At 59.4% G+C, this 16,311-nt stretch overlaps 5 protein-coding genes across 5 annotated transcripts; 1 reads left to right on the top strand and 4 right to left on the bottom strand.

Annotated features, from left to right (window-relative positions):
* Nucleotides 1–1,022: 1,022 nt before the first annotated feature.
* GCS1 (uncharacterized protein) lies at nucleotides 1,023–2,417 on the top strand (the record flags this gene model as incomplete). The annotated part of the gene is made up of 4 exons (XM_060599001.1): nucleotides 1,023–1,083; nucleotides 1,197–1,286; nucleotides 1,320–1,396; nucleotides 1,440–2,417. 4 exons carry the CDS (start codon nucleotides 1,023–1,025, stop codon nucleotides 2,415–2,417), a joined length of 1,206 nt encoding a protein of 401 aa, XP_060455738.1.
* A 135-nt stretch (nucleotides 2,418–2,552) lies between these two features.
* On the bottom strand, nucleotides 2,553–3,882 carry NdufS8 (uncharacterized protein; the record flags this gene model as incomplete). The annotated part of the gene is made up of 5 exons (XM_060598999.1): nucleotides 2,553–2,564; nucleotides 2,598–2,716; nucleotides 2,766–2,930; nucleotides 3,246–3,383; nucleotides 3,669–3,882. The coding sequence occupies 5 exons, from the start codon at nucleotides 3,880–3,882 to the stop codon at nucleotides 2,553–2,555; spliced, it is 648 nt and encodes a 215-aa protein (XP_060455737.1).
* Nucleotides 3,883–4,334: 452 nt separating this feature from the next.
* On the bottom strand, nucleotides 4,335–6,432 carry CcaverHIS019_0305410 (uncharacterized protein; the record flags this gene model as incomplete). The annotated part of the gene is made up of 4 exons (XM_060598998.1): nucleotides 4,335–4,511; nucleotides 4,545–6,021; nucleotides 6,163–6,301; nucleotides 6,375–6,432. The coding sequence occupies 4 exons, from the start codon at nucleotides 6,430–6,432 to the stop codon at nucleotides 4,335–4,337; spliced, it is 1,851 nt and encodes a 616-aa protein (XP_060455736.1).
* Nucleotides 6,433–6,597: 165 nt separating this feature from the next.
* GBP2 (uncharacterized protein) lies at nucleotides 6,598–9,213 on the bottom strand (the record flags this gene model as incomplete). Its single annotated transcript, XM_060598997.1, has 8 exons — nucleotides 6,598–6,867; nucleotides 6,909–7,282; nucleotides 7,314–7,587; nucleotides 7,624–7,717; nucleotides 7,770–7,833; nucleotides 8,324–8,756; nucleotides 8,953–9,140; nucleotides 9,192–9,213. 8 exons carry the CDS (start codon nucleotides 9,211–9,213, stop codon nucleotides 6,598–6,600), a joined length of 1,719 nt encoding a protein of 572 aa, XP_060455735.1.
* A 301-nt stretch (nucleotides 9,214–9,514) lies between these two features.
* On the bottom strand, nucleotides 9,515–16,028 carry RTC1 (uncharacterized protein; the record flags this gene model as incomplete). Its single annotated transcript, XM_060598996.1, has 15 exons — nucleotides 9,515–9,560; nucleotides 9,617–10,326; nucleotides 10,411–11,552; nucleotides 11,623–11,652; nucleotides 12,394–12,618; nucleotides 12,666–12,748; nucleotides 12,786–13,005; nucleotides 13,042–13,138; nucleotides 13,175–14,171; nucleotides 14,208–14,689; nucleotides 14,723–15,004; nucleotides 15,041–15,231; nucleotides 15,268–15,441; nucleotides 15,474–15,952; nucleotides 16,000–16,028. 15 exons carry the CDS (start codon nucleotides 16,026–16,028, stop codon nucleotides 9,515–9,517), a joined length of 5,187 nt encoding a protein of 1,728 aa, XP_060455734.1.
* Between the last annotated feature and the right edge of the window lie 283 nt (nucleotides 16,029–16,311).

Here is a 16,311-nt window from a genome sequence, read left to right as displayed (position 1 = left end):
AAGGGAGGAAGGGGAGGAAGGGAGGAAGGGAGGAAGGGGAGGAAGGGAGAGAGGGGCTAAGGAAGGGGAGTTTGTTGGAGAGTGAGTGTGGCAAGCCACAGTCGAATGGGCTTTAGTGATGTACTTGAGGGTATAGAGACAGAGAGAGTCGTAGAGAATGATATACTGTAGATGTTGATAGGAGAGAGGGAGAGAGAGCTTATTCATTTCAGGCCAGTCATCTTTGACCATTGGCATTTGGCACTACAGTACGTGGTTTTGTGGCTGATGGCTGATGGCTGACAACTAACCCAGTTGGGTCACTGCCTCAGACATCGGCTTGGCTTGGCTTGGCTTGTAATACTGTACCTTGTCCTTAGAATGATGGAGTGAGAGTGATATGAAAGGGGGAAGAGAGAGGGGTAAGAGTCTAAGGGATGGTTGTCGGGGGCTAGTAATCGCAATCATGGCTGGGAATCAACTCATTAGGCACTGGGTGCTAAATAGCAACTTTAAAGCAAAGGTATTAAGGAATTGTTTATAATGAATGTCACTCAGGAACAAAGGAAGGGTATAATATCGGCTTAGGGCTCATCCAGGGTTGAGGGGGGTATGGGATATCATTCAGGTAATGAACCTCTTGTCTCGCATTTAAAGGGTACTTGGAGGGCAATTACAATAAGTCTAGGCTTGATATGGCGATATGGCTTGGTTATAGTCTGGTAAATCAAAAGGATCAAGAGACAAAAAAGGTACCAGGTTCCCCGTCTTTTCACTCCCGAGTTACTCTCTCCTCCCCCACCCCCCACCCGGCCCCCACCCGGCCAGTGACTCATGGTGATCCGTGGCTTCTCCGGGTTCTCCGGTCATCCAAATCTTGAAATTGCACGTGAGTCATTTACTCCCGTTACCACCCCGCACGTCACCGCCCTCCATGTTTCAACGTCCACTGTCCAGTTCGGCTCCAGCGCGATTCAGATTTCCCCTTTTCGATATCCCGATAACTCAACTCGTTCAAACCACGCAGCCACTCCATATCCAACATGGCCGAAATCTATCAGAAAAAGGAGCTACTCCAGCTCATGAGTACTGGAGCTAACAAGCGTGAGTGAATCGCGACCACTGACCCGCCAACGGTGCAGATCAAACCGTCGGTCGCGACGTCCAGACATGACGCTAACCTACCTGATCACCCACAAACAAATCGCTAACCCCAGTTTGTGTCGACTGCAACTCGCCCTCTCCGCAATGGGCCTCGGTTTCGTACGGCACCTTCATCTGCCTCGAATGTTCTGGCGTTCACCGCGGTAAGCTAAATCACACATGCAAGCTGATCCCAGGTTTCGGCGTACACATCTCCTTCGTCCGCTCAATCACGATGGACAAGTGGTCGGAAGAGCAGCTCAAGAAGATGAGGGTACGCTTACGTCTACGCCCTATCTTGTTCGTGCTGACGTTAGAACGGCGGTAACGCCGCCTTTAATGAGTTCATGGACTCGTACGGCGCCGACGGGGGATACACCAAGGGCATGGGCATGAGCGAAAAGTACAACTCGTGGGCGGCGACCCAGTATCGTGACAAGTTGGCTGCGACGTGCGAGGGCCGCGAGTGGAGTCCGTCTCCGGCGCCAGCGGCACCCTCGAGGACCGCATCGGCCCAGGCGACTCGGAAGGCGCGCGCAAGTGGTGTGGGGAGCGGCGTGGGGAGTGGTGTTCCCTCCCGCACCGCTTCGCCTTATAATGATGCGCCAAATGGGAACGAGGCGTATTTCGAGCGAATGGGGGCGACCAACGCCTCGAGGCCCGATCATCTCCCTCCTTCCCAGGGCGGCAAGTATGGCGGGTTCGGGAACACGCCCGAGCCGGATGCGTCGGCACAGCACCCTAGCTATGGGTTGAGCAGTCGCGCTGCTCCGACACTCGACGAGTTCCAGCGTAACCCCATGGGCGCGCTCACCAAGGGATGGGGCCTGTTTAGCTCTGCTGTGGTAACTGCGAGTCGCGAGATCAATGAGAGCGTCGTCAAGCCTGGCATGAGCCGCGCACAGGAAATGTACGACCAGGGCGCGAGCGACGACGTCAAGCGCTACTTTAACCAGGCAGGGACGCAGGCGCGCTCAGCAGCCAACTGGGCCGGTACCCGGGCGGCCGACGGATGGGACCAGGTCAACGACGTCGCGCGTAACCAGGCCGGCGTGGATATCAACGAACGCCTCGGGCGTATGGGGCTCGGCAAGGGGAGCGCGCGCGATCAGGGGTACGGGCAGGTGCCAACGCATTCGCAAAAGGACGAGGACGACTTTTTTGACGCGTGGGACGAACCCGAGAGCAGCAAGACCACCAATGCGCCGCTCTCGGGCCCGTCGACCGTGCCCAAGCCACCTGCGTCCAAGGCGGCCAAGAAGGACCAGTGGGACGACGAGTGGAAAGACTTCTAGATCCGCATTAATCAGACATTCTTAACCCCATCATGTCATGCTAGAGTGCTCTGCACGAGTGCATCATCTATGGCCCTCGATTGGCCTGCTGCTTCTAAACTGCCAATGCATTGGATTACGACCTTTTCTATCTCTTTAGCGGTAGAACTGGTGTCAGCACAGTTAGGCACACGAGCTCACGTGGTCGGACTGGAGGTTGGCGGCGATCTCGGCCTCGGCCTTGTCGCCGTTCTGGAGCAGCTTCTCCTTGTTGTACAGGAGCTCCTCGCGCGTCTCGGTCGCGTACTCGTAGTTCTGGGCTGTGGGTTAGCCAAAAGATGCCGCGATGATGGCGCCAAAGTTACTCACTCTCGACAATGGCGTCGACGGGGCACGCCTCCTGGCAGAAGCCACAGTAGATGCACTTGGTCATGTCAATGTCGTAGCGGGTCGTGCGGCGCGAGCCGTCGACGCGCGCCTCGGACTCGATAGTGATGGCCTGGGCCGGGCAGATGGCTTCGCAGAGCTTGCAGGCTGGGGTCAGTATTCAGCACGTGAGGCGTAGCCGAGTGTGCGGTGCGATGCGGGTAGCGCGGAGCGTGACGAGGTGGAGCTGGGGAACGGGGGAACGGCCCAAGCCAGAGCAATGGTAATCGGTGCGTCAACGCTAACGTGCCAACGCTGTCGTAGTCCCCGCCTCATTGGCCGTCTTGTCACTCTGCTCCACCGTCGCAGCCACGCTCCGTCCGTCCGAGCACACTCGCAGCCTGCAGCTGCAATTCAATTAATTGAATGGAGCAGCTGCAACATTCAGGTGACCTGAATCCCAGCTGCTCGCTGTCAACTCACCAATGCAGCGCTCCTCGCCGTTAGGGTACCGCCGGAGGGCGTGCTCGCCGCGGAAGCGGGGGGAGAGGGGACCCTTCTCAAAGGGGTACATGATGGTGTATGGGGGCCGGAAGAACTGTTCGAGGACGACCCACATGCCTTGCGTTAGTGATGTCTCGATATGCGCGGTAGGAGGCGGCGGGTCTGGGACAGTTGGGCAAGGTGGTTGGTGGTTGGTGGTTGGTGTTGGCGTCGCGCATAGTACGCCGTATCGTGGGCGCGGGGCACTCGAGTGTGCGGCATAGCGCCGCATCGGGGAACAGCGCCCCACCTGCCATCCGATCACCCTTCGGCGACACCAATCCGCCAAACCTCCAACCCTCCAACCCTCCAACCCTCCAACACCGGCTCAACCCCAACCCCAACCTTCCCATCTTAACGCACCTCGGAAGATCTCCGTCATGAAGAACAGCTGGCTAGCCTTGTCGAGTGCGCTCGGTCCCTTGGAGTAATCGGGACGCCCATACTGATCCTTTGGGGTCATGTTCTCCTCGTACGGGCGCGGCATAGAGACGGAGAACGCGCGAACGCCGATGCGGGTCGCGAGAGGCCGCGTGCGCAGTGTGCGCAGGCCGAGGCGCGCAAGTGGTTGGGACATGGCTTGGCGAGCTCCGGGGTTGACAACGGCGGGACGGCGAGTGGTAGGGGTGGAGATGGATTGACAGTGGGTGGGGAGGAGTGGCCGGCGAATGGGGGCGTTCCGAGTGTGGCGGAGGGCTGGCCAATCCGCGGCAGGGGAGTGCACCTCAAACAGTCAATTACCAGTATGTTGTTCAGTTTACCTCTAGACTGTAGTGGAATGCGTGTAGATATACATTATAATGACTGGGTATCGGCTCGAGGTCACGGACGCATGCATGCTCATCGGCAACGGGGAGGACGGCGATGATGAGGACAAGGCCCAGGGCCAATGACATACCTCGGAATTCTGTATGGCACTGCTTGGCGCGTGTTCGATTCTCAGCGTGGCCAAGTCATCAGGCAAAAAATTGGCTGCACCTCAGCGTTGCTGCATACGTCCATGCATCGCCACTACAGTACAACTAGCTGTCATACATGCCCACTGGTCACCTGTCCCTCGAGCAACACCGTCGCCTCGTCGGGCACGACCTGGAGGAACTGTACGCGCGAGTATATGTTCCACCAGTCCCAAACATTCTGGCTAAAGTTGACTGGCTCGGCAGCCGTATGCAACAACGCCAGGATAATCCTGAGAACCTTTCCGCGCTGTCTGTCAGCCTGTCCTCACCAATAACGTACCATACTCTCCCCGTTGGAGGCAAGAAACTCTAAAGGCACACCAGAGAGGGTGGCATAAGCTTTGCGAGCCATCTCCTCGCGCTCCGAGCGCGTATCCTCGTCCGGCCGGAGACAGGCGCGGAAGTCGAGCAGCGCAAATTCCGCACATAACGCAGTGATGCTGATATTGGCTTGCTGGATCTGGAAGAGGCTGAAGTTGCATGGGTCGGCGCGTTCGGCCGCACAGCTCACTTGCAAGTCCATACAGAGGGCGGGTGGGAGAGCCGAGAGTATACTCCGTAGACGCGCTTGTGCACCAGCGATCCAACGGACCGAGGCAGCTTCGTCGAACTCACCCATGTCGTCCTCGTCCTCGGCCCGCGCGTCGTTGCGTGGCCTGTTTGCAAATGCCCTGTGGCGGGCAACACACCCAGAGACGACCTGGAAGATTCGGAGGATGGAGACGAAGCCGACCATGATGCTCGGTCGGCCGTCTGGTTGAGGCAGATGCCCTGCTGATGTGAGGTACTCGTCGTCCACGAGGAGCGGGTGGGGCGGCACGCCTTCAAAGTCGTGAAGGATGATTGGGCGGCCCGAAAGCGCGTCAGTCTTGTCTTTGGCGTACATGATCCAGTATAGTCTCCTCCTGATCTGCATCTCAATTGGGTCGGCGTTGAGCGGCTGCGTCTCGTTGAGGTTGAGCGCGTGGGCGAGGCGCGTGGCTTCAGCGACGATGAGGTCGGCGACGGGCCGCCCAACCGCCTGCGCCGTGATCCAGTCGAGCAGGGTCGAGGCGAGCAGTTCCAGGCTCGGTAACAGACGTTGTCTGTACCGCACAGCGTCGGTGGCCTTGATGCACCGGTACAGGATTTCGACTAAGCGCCCGCGCTCGTATGCGCCTGTCATGACGGAGATGGGACACTGACAGATCGTGAATGCCACCATAGAGCAGAGGAGGCCGCGGAACGCCTCATCAGTGCGGTCACGCCGGTTGAGGAGGTCAAGCGCAAAGCTCGGCTTGTGGACGACGGGCACGACGCAGTGCTGGTCCCGGAGAAAGAGGGCGAGGAAGTGGCATGCATCCGGCCAGGGGAGCACGGCGTCGAGGCTGTGTCCGTCCGGGTCAGCATCGGGAGTCGGACCCAACGGCAGGGATAGGGGTTCTTGTGGGGCTGGTGTGAGGTCCGGTGGAGCTGGTGTGGTGTGAGTCGAGTGGAGGGGAGTGGTGTGGCCAGAGAAGGCGTGGACTGAAGAGACGAGGGCGGCGCCCGTGGGAGCTGGTAGGGCGGCTGTAACGGGCGGGAAGAGCTCCGCGGCGGCAACCTCAGCCAACTCAGAGAGTCGGACCTCAAGCGGCGCCTCAATGGAGTAGGGGTACAGGGCAGTCCGAGCGCTCCCGAAGATACTCCCTGACGCTGGTCCTCTACCAAGATCGAGTCCGAGCGGGACGCCTGCAGAGTCCGTTGGTGCGGGTGCGGGTGTGCGTCGCCGACCACTCCTGCTGTCAGCTCAAGTAAGATGCGAGCAGCTGCTATTCAAGGGGCCCGGACTGATTCAGCTGCAACATTCAACCCGTTGAATCGCAGCGCTCATGTCGCACAGACATCGGCAGGAAGGTTGGGAAAAAGGTCGCTCTCACCCAAGTGGCCGACCAGGCTTTTTGTGCACGTAATGGTGTGTACACTCCATCCCAGCTACGAAGCATCCTCGACACCTCTCGCCGACACCCCGCACATGATCCTGCTCAAGCTCGTCGTCGTTGAGGAGCTGGCATTTGACTGCGGTCAGCACCTGAGAGAAACCCCCCGAGAACAGAGCTCAGCCTGAGACAGCTGGGGTGTACACACTCACCCTTCCGGCTCCGGCAGCGGTCGCAGCTCGCGCTCTTCTTCTCGCGCTCGGGGGACATGATGCCCCAAAGCAACGATGCGGTGGTAAGTAGTCAGTTGTCAACTAACAACTGATCACCGGTCGGAAGGTTTTTCAATTGCTCTCAACAATAACCTTCCGAGCCAGGATAGCAGCTGTCCCTCGCGACGTCCTCACCCTAGCATATACATGGTCTAGCTACAGACTACTCCTCGGCACCGCGCGCCTCATCCCCGCGCGCTGCATCAGGTCCAAACTCGTGCCAGCGCGGGTTGTACTGCACGTCGAGGTTGACGCCGCCATACGCATATCCGTTGAATCTCGTAATAGACTCGGCCGCATCGGCTGCGCTCTGGAACTGCACGATGCCCTCACCGCGGCTCTCGCCGCCCTCAAGTAGAATTTCAGCGAGAACGACTGGCGCGACCGTGGCGAATAACTCCACGAGGTCCAGATGCGCTGTCTCGCGAATGAGCTGGGGTCAGCTTGCCTGCCTCTGTTTAGCAAGGAACTCACATTGCCTACCCAGATCTGCGGGCTGGGTTCGGCGACGGCCGGCTGCTCCATCACCTCCCTCTGCACCTGTGTAGGATACGACCCATTCGTCGCAGGAGCCGCGGGAGGTGGTACGGCGCCGCCAAAGCCCTGCGCCGGCGGGCCCTGCTGGAACCCACCGCTGAAGCCTTGTCCGAACCCGCCGCCGCCAAAGCCTGCCCCTCCCCCGAAGCCTCCCCCGAAACCGCCCCGCCCAAAGCCGCCCCGCGGCATACCACGCATACCGCCCCGTATCGGTGGCCCACCGCGAATCGGCGCGCGGCCAGGCATCGCCGCGAAGCGGTCCTCGCGCACCTCAATCACGCTGCCGTTCCAGTCGAACCCGTGGAGCTGGCCTGCTGTCAGCCTACACACTGCTGGACGTACGAATTGCGTTCGCCGCTCCCTGTGCGTCAACGAAGACGACGGTACCGTTCCCCTTCGGTCGCCCGTCAGGCGTCATCGCCACATCCGCGCGGATCACCTCGCCAGCCTGACGCATCAGGTCCTTGAGGTCCTGCCATGACGCGCCGAATGGGATGTTGTTGACGAACACGTTACGATTAGTTGGTTGGCCACCAAAGGACGCCGCTTCGCCGAGAGCCATGCCGATGCGTCCGGGGATCGGAGCCGCTCCGAACCGTGCGTTCGGCTCACGGTCCTGCGTGTCAGTGGCCAAAGAGACACCACAACTCACCGGGCGTAAGAACACAGGACGGCCCATGAACATCTTCTCGCCAATCTCGTCAATGGCAACACGCGCCTGATCGCGTGTAGCAAACTCGACAACGCTCACTGTCAGCTGGATCCCTCTGCGTGGCAATCTTGCACCACCGCACCTACCCGCAACCCTTCGAGTTGCCCTGCGGCGTGACGAGGATCTCAGAGAACACGACTTCGCCGCCAGCTGAAAGAGTCAATGATGCTGATCATTCATGTGTATGAGGGATAGTAGTGGTTCCAGTCACATCGCTGCAAATCGCAGGGGTCCCTGACCGCCCAGAGCAATCTCGATGCCATCCAATCCAACTGCCAGTCCCAGTCCCAGTCCCAGTCCCAGCCCCAGTCCAGTCCAGTCCTTCTCCAGTCCAAGTGCCGCCTTTTTGTTGCCCTACTCCCAGCCCATTGGTTTCCCCACCCTTCTCGGGTCTCGAACCCGCCGCCTGATCCAACACATGCCCCCAGCTCGCCTCCAGCCCGGTGGCCGTGTTCCACGATCGCGACTTTGTGGGATTCGAACCCTCGGACTCGGACTCGGACCTGGAAGCTGTTTTGCGGTTTGGGCAATGACCCGCAGTTTCGACTTGGGAATTGGCTTGTGCCGTCTCCAGCTCTGGTTTGGCAGTCGCTTGCGCGCTTGCCCATCCCTGCTAGTCCCAACACAACCTGTTACGTACCTTGGCCCATAAACCGCTCGAGGTCCTTGAAAGTGACTTCGTACTTGAGGTTGCCGACGTATAACCGGTTCTCGCGTCGGCTGACTCGGGTGTGCGCCTCAGCAACACCAACCGGGGCGTTCATCGGCCCACCCTCGCTGCGGAGCACAGGTTGCGGTCCAGATGTCGATCCCCACCGACGCGGAGGACGATCACGGTTGCGCTCGCCGCCGCGCTCTCCCCTCCGCCGCTCTCGCGGACGGTCACGATCGCGCTCCCGCGAGCGAGAGCGCGACTCGGTGGGCCGGTAGAGGTCGTCATCGCGGTTAGAGTGGGACTCGCGGCGTGAGCGCTTGCGATCGCGATCACGGTCGTGGTCGCGTTCGCGGTCATGAGAGCGAGAGCCGGAACGCGAGCGGCGTCGGGGTGAGCGGGACCGAGAGCGTGAGCGGCGCTGGTGTGAGCGACACAAGTGGATGCGAGTGAGCGCGGAAGGGTGACCGCTCGTTGGGCGTAGTGGCCAGAGGGGAAGTGGTGACCGTACTGCACAGATCGCGGCTTACACGTCCGAGTAACAAAACGAGGAACAATGGAGATGCAGAGGGAAGGTGTGGCCTGACTTGTCGCCACAGCGCCGGGCAGTCACTCACGCGTTCACGGCGACGGTCGTCGCGCTCCACGTCGTCGTCCCTGTCGCGGTCGCGGTGACTGTCGCGGCGTTCGCGCTCACGACTCCGACTACGGTCACGGTCACGCCCATGATCCCTGTCGTCATCATGGTCGCGCTCGTCGCGGTAGTCGCGCTCGTCGTCACGATCATCCCGGCGATCACGAGTTTCTGATGTCAGCTACAACCATGTAACATGAATGGATGTGGATGTGTACGTACCGTAATCTCTGTCGAGATCCATTGTGGACATGGTTAGTGTTGTGTTGATGATGAGAGTGACTGTTGTGCCAAAGTGTCACCCACATGTGGGTGGCTCGCCGCGTGGGGTGTATACAGGGTGAGTCGTCTGGATGTGTCAACATGACGCACTCTGCCGGACGTTCGGAATTTGCCGAGTGTGGCGCTTTAGTCCCAAGCCAAGTTGGGCCTAGCTTCATGCAAAAATTGGATAGCCGCATAGATGACAACGAAACCTGTACATAACCCGAATCCTATGCTGTACATTGCCTCTTCAACTCTTTGACCACTCGTGCTCGTCGTGATTAATGGTGATGCTGCTTGTTCTGGTGGCGTTTCAATGCGTCCTGCCTGTGGAATGTCAGCTTTGGCCCTCTCCACGGAATCTCAGAACAGTGGCAACTCACCTTGTAAAGTACTCCAAGCACACCTTGCACCGAATCTGCGGCTTATCTCGGATCGTCTTCCAGAGCATAGCCTTCTCTTCAGGCAGCTTGCCTTCCGAGACGAGGACACCTTCTCTTCGCGCATGACGCGCCATGTGCCGCGGAATGTCGTATTTGCGAGTAAAAACGTCGGGGCACCGTTGGTAGGGTGGGAGTGGGTTGACGTATTCGCATTGCACGCCGCCCGGTTGGATCGCCGGCTTGCCATCAGATGCACCACTTGGCCGTCTAGGCTTGGGCTGCGACTTCTTCGCCGTAGGCGCTGGAGAGCCCTTGCTTGAAGACGGTGACGCCTGAGCTGGCGGCATCGGCAACGTTGCGCGCACACGCGAGCCCTTGTCCTTGGCTGAGTTACGGCGATTGCGCTTCTTGCCCACATTGTACTCGCTGTCGGACGCACTGCCGTGTAACTCAATGTCCGAGTCCTCGCTCGGATCGCTGGGTGAGTTCCGAAGGCTCGGGTCAGGAGCCTCGAGGTTCTTCGTGCTTCGTCGTCGCTTCTTCGGCCGCTCGCCTGAACCCTCGTGCTGAGCATGGCCTTCCGGAGGAGTGCCGTCAAACCCAGGTGGATTGTCGTAAATAGGCGGGATGGCGTGCTGGCGCCATTGCGCAACAGCTTCAGCACCCTGCTGACGCTTGAGATAGGTGTTATACGATCTGTTCCTCTGGTTCTTGTGTTGGTCAACTGCCGTCATGGCCAATAGGTCCAGAGCACTCGGAGAGGACGACGACGGTGACCCCTCGCGAGGACCTACTGTTTCGTCATCCTCATCATTGTCCCCTGGACCTTCTGTGGCCGTGTCCGCTGAGTGCGTATTCGGAAGCGTAATCTGTTCCGCATTGGGAGTTACGAGACCGCTCGATGGCGGCTGATTGAGACTGCCTCGTTGGGGCGAGCCGGGTTTACGATTGCCTATAGTCGGTGGCGGCGGCATGTTGGGGTTAGACGGGCCGCCCGGCTTGGTGTAGTAGAATTGGTAGTTGTAGGTGTTGGACGGGACTGGCTGTGACACCGAGTTGACCCACGAAATCCCAGGAAGGAAATCAGACTCCTCTGACGAGGTCGACGAGCCAGAGGATACGAACGACCCGCCAGTCTTGAGATCACCACGCTCGCCTCGCAATTTGCCGGGCGCCGGGCGTCGGACGAATGCAGCTGCCGCACGCGGGAGCTCGTACTGGTTGGAGGAAGGCGCAGAAGGCATCATGTTGCCAAAGCTTCGCTGGACGACGGTAGTTGTGCCGTTGATCTGGCGCACGGCCTCGTCCGTTTGAGCGAGCTGCTTGGCTATAGCCTCGCCGTCGGCCACAATACGCACATCACTGTCCTCGTCCTCGGACGACACAGGATAGTTGGGGAAGCCCTCCTGGTTGTATTGCGAGCCGAGGGTGGCCTCTATGCCCATGCTTGAAACGAACGATTCGGTCGAGGTCGACCGCGCCTTGGTCCAACGGCTGGGACGAAGAGGTTTGTGTGATCCATTCGAGGTGGGCGGGGCGGGAGTCGCGAACATCGACGACGGAGGTTCCACAGACTTCGGCTCGTCCGCAATCTTCTGCGTGTTGAGGATGGCGGTGCGGATCTCCGTAGACGGAGCGCCGGCTGCGTCCAACCCCACGGAAGACTCCTTGCTGGGCGGCGCAGGCGTGTTGGCAGGTGATGAACACAGGTTGGCCGAGATCACGAGCGGAGGAGGCGCCAAGGGCAGCTGCTGGTGGGCGGGCATGGTGGTTCGCTGGACGAGTTCGTCTTCGCTACTCATCGTGGGAGTGGGTGACGGTGGTCGAGCTAGTCGGCCTGAGACGAGGAGATAGGGGACAGGGACGGCGTCCGGGGAGAGGAGACGAGGACAAACCGTCTGCCAACCAGTATTGTAGAACGAACCTGGCCAGTGATCTGAGAACATTGGGTAAGCGACAGGGATGAGAGATGGAGGCTGAAGCACCATCGAGATCTTGATACTTGCCTTTGAAGTGGATGGAGCGCACCTGCGGACCTGTGGGAATAGGTTGTGGGGCAGATAGGGGATGGGATGGGTTGGGAAGCAAGAGTAATGACTTCTGAGCGGGGGCGTGACACGTGAGGGTGATGGAGGGGGTTTAAGAGGATGGGGAGTGTAAGAAGTATAAAAGTAGGTGATGAGTGATGGATGAAGGGAGTAAGAGTGAAGAAGGAAGCAGTGAATGTCTACAAGAATCGAAGTATTGAGAGGAGAGACAGAGAATGGGTGATGGAGCTGCTAGTTGTTACTTACAATGTCCTCTGGTGCTGAGGGTTGGGGGGGGGGGGATTCTTCCAAGCTCTCAGTTGGGCGGCGAAACGACAAAGAGGCGGGGAAGCGGGACCAATTTCAAGAGTTTGCCACCCAACGTATCCAACTAACCAGGGAACGAGTTTGCCACCAATCATTTGCCACCCAGCAATGCCCAGGCCCCAAGCGCCCAACCAATATTTGATTCCGCGATCGTGACTCACACTCTCGGCTGAAGCGACTACTACTTGTATTGTCAAGTAGCCAAGCACAGCAATGCCTCACAGAGATCTTTTGGTGGCACCGCTCTCCCATGCTCCCATTCACTGCCAATAACAGTACAACATGCAGATCTATCTTATCAACAGCGTCAGTCCTCCTCGCCCTCGAGCCCCTCTCGACGTACGGCCGTGCGGCACACATGCCCGCATCCAGTGGGACACTTGCTCGTAACCACCACTGTTCCACCCTCGCTTTCCCCCTCACCCGTTCCATCGGGGATCACGAGCTCAACCTGCTTGACCCTGGATGACAGGCCTGACGACTCGTATGACGTAGCAGCCAGTCCGCTCACGTTTGACCCATACGATGACGAGGAGACGCCAGTCTGCTGCTGGTTTGAAGAGCGCCGCCCAACTTGCCCGCCAGGGCTCGGCGACGGTGCTCGAGACGCCTCCGGTGCTGGCACGACAGTGACCGTGACGGATTTGGCTGACGTCAGCTATGTTTACCGGCGTGTCCAAGGTATCGGTACTCACTGTAGTACGAGCGCATACATCGTTGGTGCCCGCCGTGCCGGCACGTGTTGCAGCTCATCCACAGACCCTTGACCGGTTCACGGCTGGTGTGAGTACAGTATGAGAGGCACAGTGACTCACCAAATCGTGCAGATCTTGGCGGCGCGACGGCACTTGGTGCACCACCAAAACGTCTTGGTCTCGCTCGTGTCGTCGAGCGAACCAGTCGACTTGCCGCACTTGACGCAGTATTGAACGTGGCTGATGCCGTCCATGCCCGAGACCGTCTGTGCGTCGAGGATGTTGGAGAAGCGGCGGTAGTACGCCAGCGGGACGGGGAGGTGGTGCGCCTCGAGCATGTCTTCTGTCAGCTACCACCCACAACACGGCAGCTCACTGAGGTACGTGTCAAGGACGCGCTCGACCTGCTTCTGCGGGAACCTGATAACTTTAGATCCTACAATACATAGTGCTGTTGCAAGCTGCACCTCGCCCTGCTGTTAGATGACCGCCCACAAACATCAACTCACGTCGTCGATGTATGCCTCCCACCAGTCGAGGAACGATTGGATCCGTGCCTCGCGGTAGTCGTCCCACTGGAGAGGAGGGAACGCGTCCTGTGCCGGCCGGGTGAGCGCCACAGGCTGTATCCGGTCTATGGTGCGTTCTGCGACCGACGGCCGCTGGCTTCCTCGCATGGATCCATTGGCGCTGCGGCGCCCGCTCGTCAGCTTACTCGGCGACGGGGGACGCGTGCTCTGTGGTGTGGAGCGGGACGTGCGCGAGCGGGCATAAGCCGCTTCGAGCGCGGCTGATATGCCATATGCATCGGGGTAGTCCATGTCCGCGATTGGGGTCAGGGATTCCTCGTCGTCAGACATCGGCGTGTCAAAGCCCAACTTCTTGGGGACGCGCATCATGCCGCCTGCGGCAAGAAGGGAGGAGCCGGACGACGCCAAGCGTCCTAGGTTGGGTCGCTGCCCGTTCGCTGTCGGCATTACGAACGACTTGAAGCGGCCCTTCGGGGGCGTCTCCAGGCCAGATTCAGAGGAGCCCGAGCCGTCCTCGGATCCTTCGAACTCGGGCGCGACAATCTCCTCGCCGCGCACCATCGGGATGCCCTGGAATATGCCCGCGGTGATCGTCTCGTCGCTTGTTCGTCGTGTCTCCAGGCCATGAGGTGACGGCGGGCGCGGCTGGACGACCGTCGCTGCCTGCGAGAAGACAGACTCGTTGAACATGCCCTCGTTCAGTTTTCCAAACTCGTCAAATATACCGATAAGGAAGTGCCACACGCGGGCATCGTCTGTCCTATCGCACATTGATGCAACGTCGCGGTTGTACTGGCAGAGCTGCACGGGAGGCATGCCTTCGAGGCGGTAGTGACTCGCGAGGTACCTGAACTCATCGTTGTCGATCCAGCTCAATGGGAGCGTCCCCATGGCCTGGGTGGGCTCGTACGCGTGGTCTCCTGGAGCCTTACGGGTACGGCCGCCCACCTGCCAGTGCGCCGAGTACTCTGCTTTCCTACCTATCAGCTGTCATGTTGTAGAAATTACTCACACGTCGTCGAAAGGGATCTCACCCGGCTTGAAGCGATCGACAGCGTAGGCCACCTCGCCCTTGCAGCTGAACGCGACGACCTGCCGGGGGATAGTCTCAAGCGGAATTGTCTTAGGCGCGGCTCTGCTGTTAAGGTCGATCTGTATGAGGCCGCCGTTCTGGTAGCACGCGACGACTGAGTCCTCGTCAACCCATGACGCGGCGATCGCAGTGCTGTCGTGTCCCGGGAGTGCATACTTGGCGATGTAATGTCGCCTGACATCCCACACCTCTAGAGACTGCTCCGACTCGAGGGGCAGTGATGGCGAGGCCTCTGGCCGATTCGAATCCGGCGATGCCGTCGCGGCGAGCTGATCCCACGGTACAACGACGAGCTCGGTCGAATGCGACGGGCGCCAGTCAACACCCCGGACCGCATAGGTCGTGTGGAGAATGTGCGTGGCCGTCGCACCCTTGTCCCATGACTGAGACATGTCCCAGATCTGCAGTGAGCGCCCTACAACCTCATCACGCACCTGCACAGTCCTATCGCTACCTGCGCTTGCAAGCCAGCCCTGGCCTGGCAGGGAGAACTCTTCGCTCTCCTTCCACTTGAGGTCCATGACAGCTTTGGACCCGTGAGCACCCCACAGCTTGCCGATTGCCTTTCCTGGCACACGCGAGTCGTAGCGGTACAGCCCACCCGTGTCGGTGCCAACGACGAATTGATGGGGATCATCAAGACAGAGTGAGAGCGCTGTGATGGACGCGTTATGCTTGTAATATTTTCTATTTGCTGGCTCAGCAGCACGTAAGTCCTGGACGTCAACGCTTTTCATCGTGACGACACTTACCCAAAGTCTAACCTGCCCCTCTTGTCCACCAGTCAGCACCATGTGCGCAAACGCGGGCATCTTGGAGGCGCGGATGACGTTGACGGAGCGGGTGTGGCCACCCCCGACCTCGCGGTCCAGCTTGCCGCGCTCCAAATCGAAGATCATCCAGTGCACGCTCGGTGTGGCCGTCACGATCTTGTTCTCAAAGTCTGCCTGTCAGCTAATATCAACAGAAAGTAGCTCACTCCCACATCCCCAATCGACGTCGTTGACGCCTTTGTTGGGACTCCACGATGGGCGCCAGAAGTTGACGACTTCCGAGATACCCACGCCGCCCGGTCCACGAGCGAACGGCGTCCGCGACTTGGGCAACCCCTCGTCATCTTGAGATGGATTCGTGATCTCGAGCACGCGCAGGTCTACAGTCAACGCGGCCAGCGATTCAACCTACATTGGCTGCCGCCAACGACATACTGCCCTTTGGGGCCCTTTGCCATGGCATTCAGCCGACCGGTGGCGGCAGGCGCTGCCGAGTTGCGGTTGCGGCGAGGAGGCTGGACACAGGCGGCCATGAGGTTGACGCGGAGGGAGCGGTCTGGTCCGTTGCTAAGCGGCGCGGTGGGCGTAGAGTTGTCGGAGCGTTTAAGGCTGTGGGGCCTAGAGGAAGAGGGGAAATCGATATCAAACTCGGTGGGACGGCGCTGACGTTGGGTGTGCAATGTCCCTCGGTCGTCATCAGAGTGCGAACGATCAAGGGTTGGTGGGGGCGAGAGGAAGCGTGTCGCGCGAGGATCGTCATAGATTGACCGTGCGCCCACATTCACACTCAAAGACAAGCGTCGCTCAACGGGCGATGCTTGGCCCGTTACCGAATCCTGAGGAGTGGGGTTGGCCGGTGACCCCTCAGACCCAGCCGAGCCAGGAATTGAGCTGGTGTCAAAGGAGGAAGGGAGTAGTGTGAGGGAGATGTAGCTTACGGGTAGAGGACGGTTGTGAGGCGGTTCATGCCGCGTACCGCACAGTGTGGGCAAAGATGAGAGCGTCAGTGTTGAACGAGTCACTCTGATGTTCGCGTTGGGAGTTGGCGTTTAGTCAAGCTATACTAACTGTACTATTCAATATTCAATACTCTTCAATATACCGCTGTATTACATGTTTGTCAATGACGCCCATTGATTGCCCTGGTGGCCATTGGCCCGCCTTCAGGGCAATTTCACCAAACGGACATCTCACCCTCTCCGCACTTCCTTCATCTTCTCTCCCACACGTGACCCATCTATGGGTAGACC

Source organism: Cutaneotrichosporon cavernicola (genome assembly GCF_030864355.1).
Source record: "Cutaneotrichosporon cavernicola HIS019 DNA, chromosome: 3".
Classification (NCBI taxonomy): Eukaryota; Fungi; Basidiomycota; class Tremellomycetes; order Trichosporonales; family Trichosporonaceae; genus Cutaneotrichosporon; species Cutaneotrichosporon cavernicola.
This window is presented reverse-complemented; position numbering and strand designations above follow the sequence as displayed.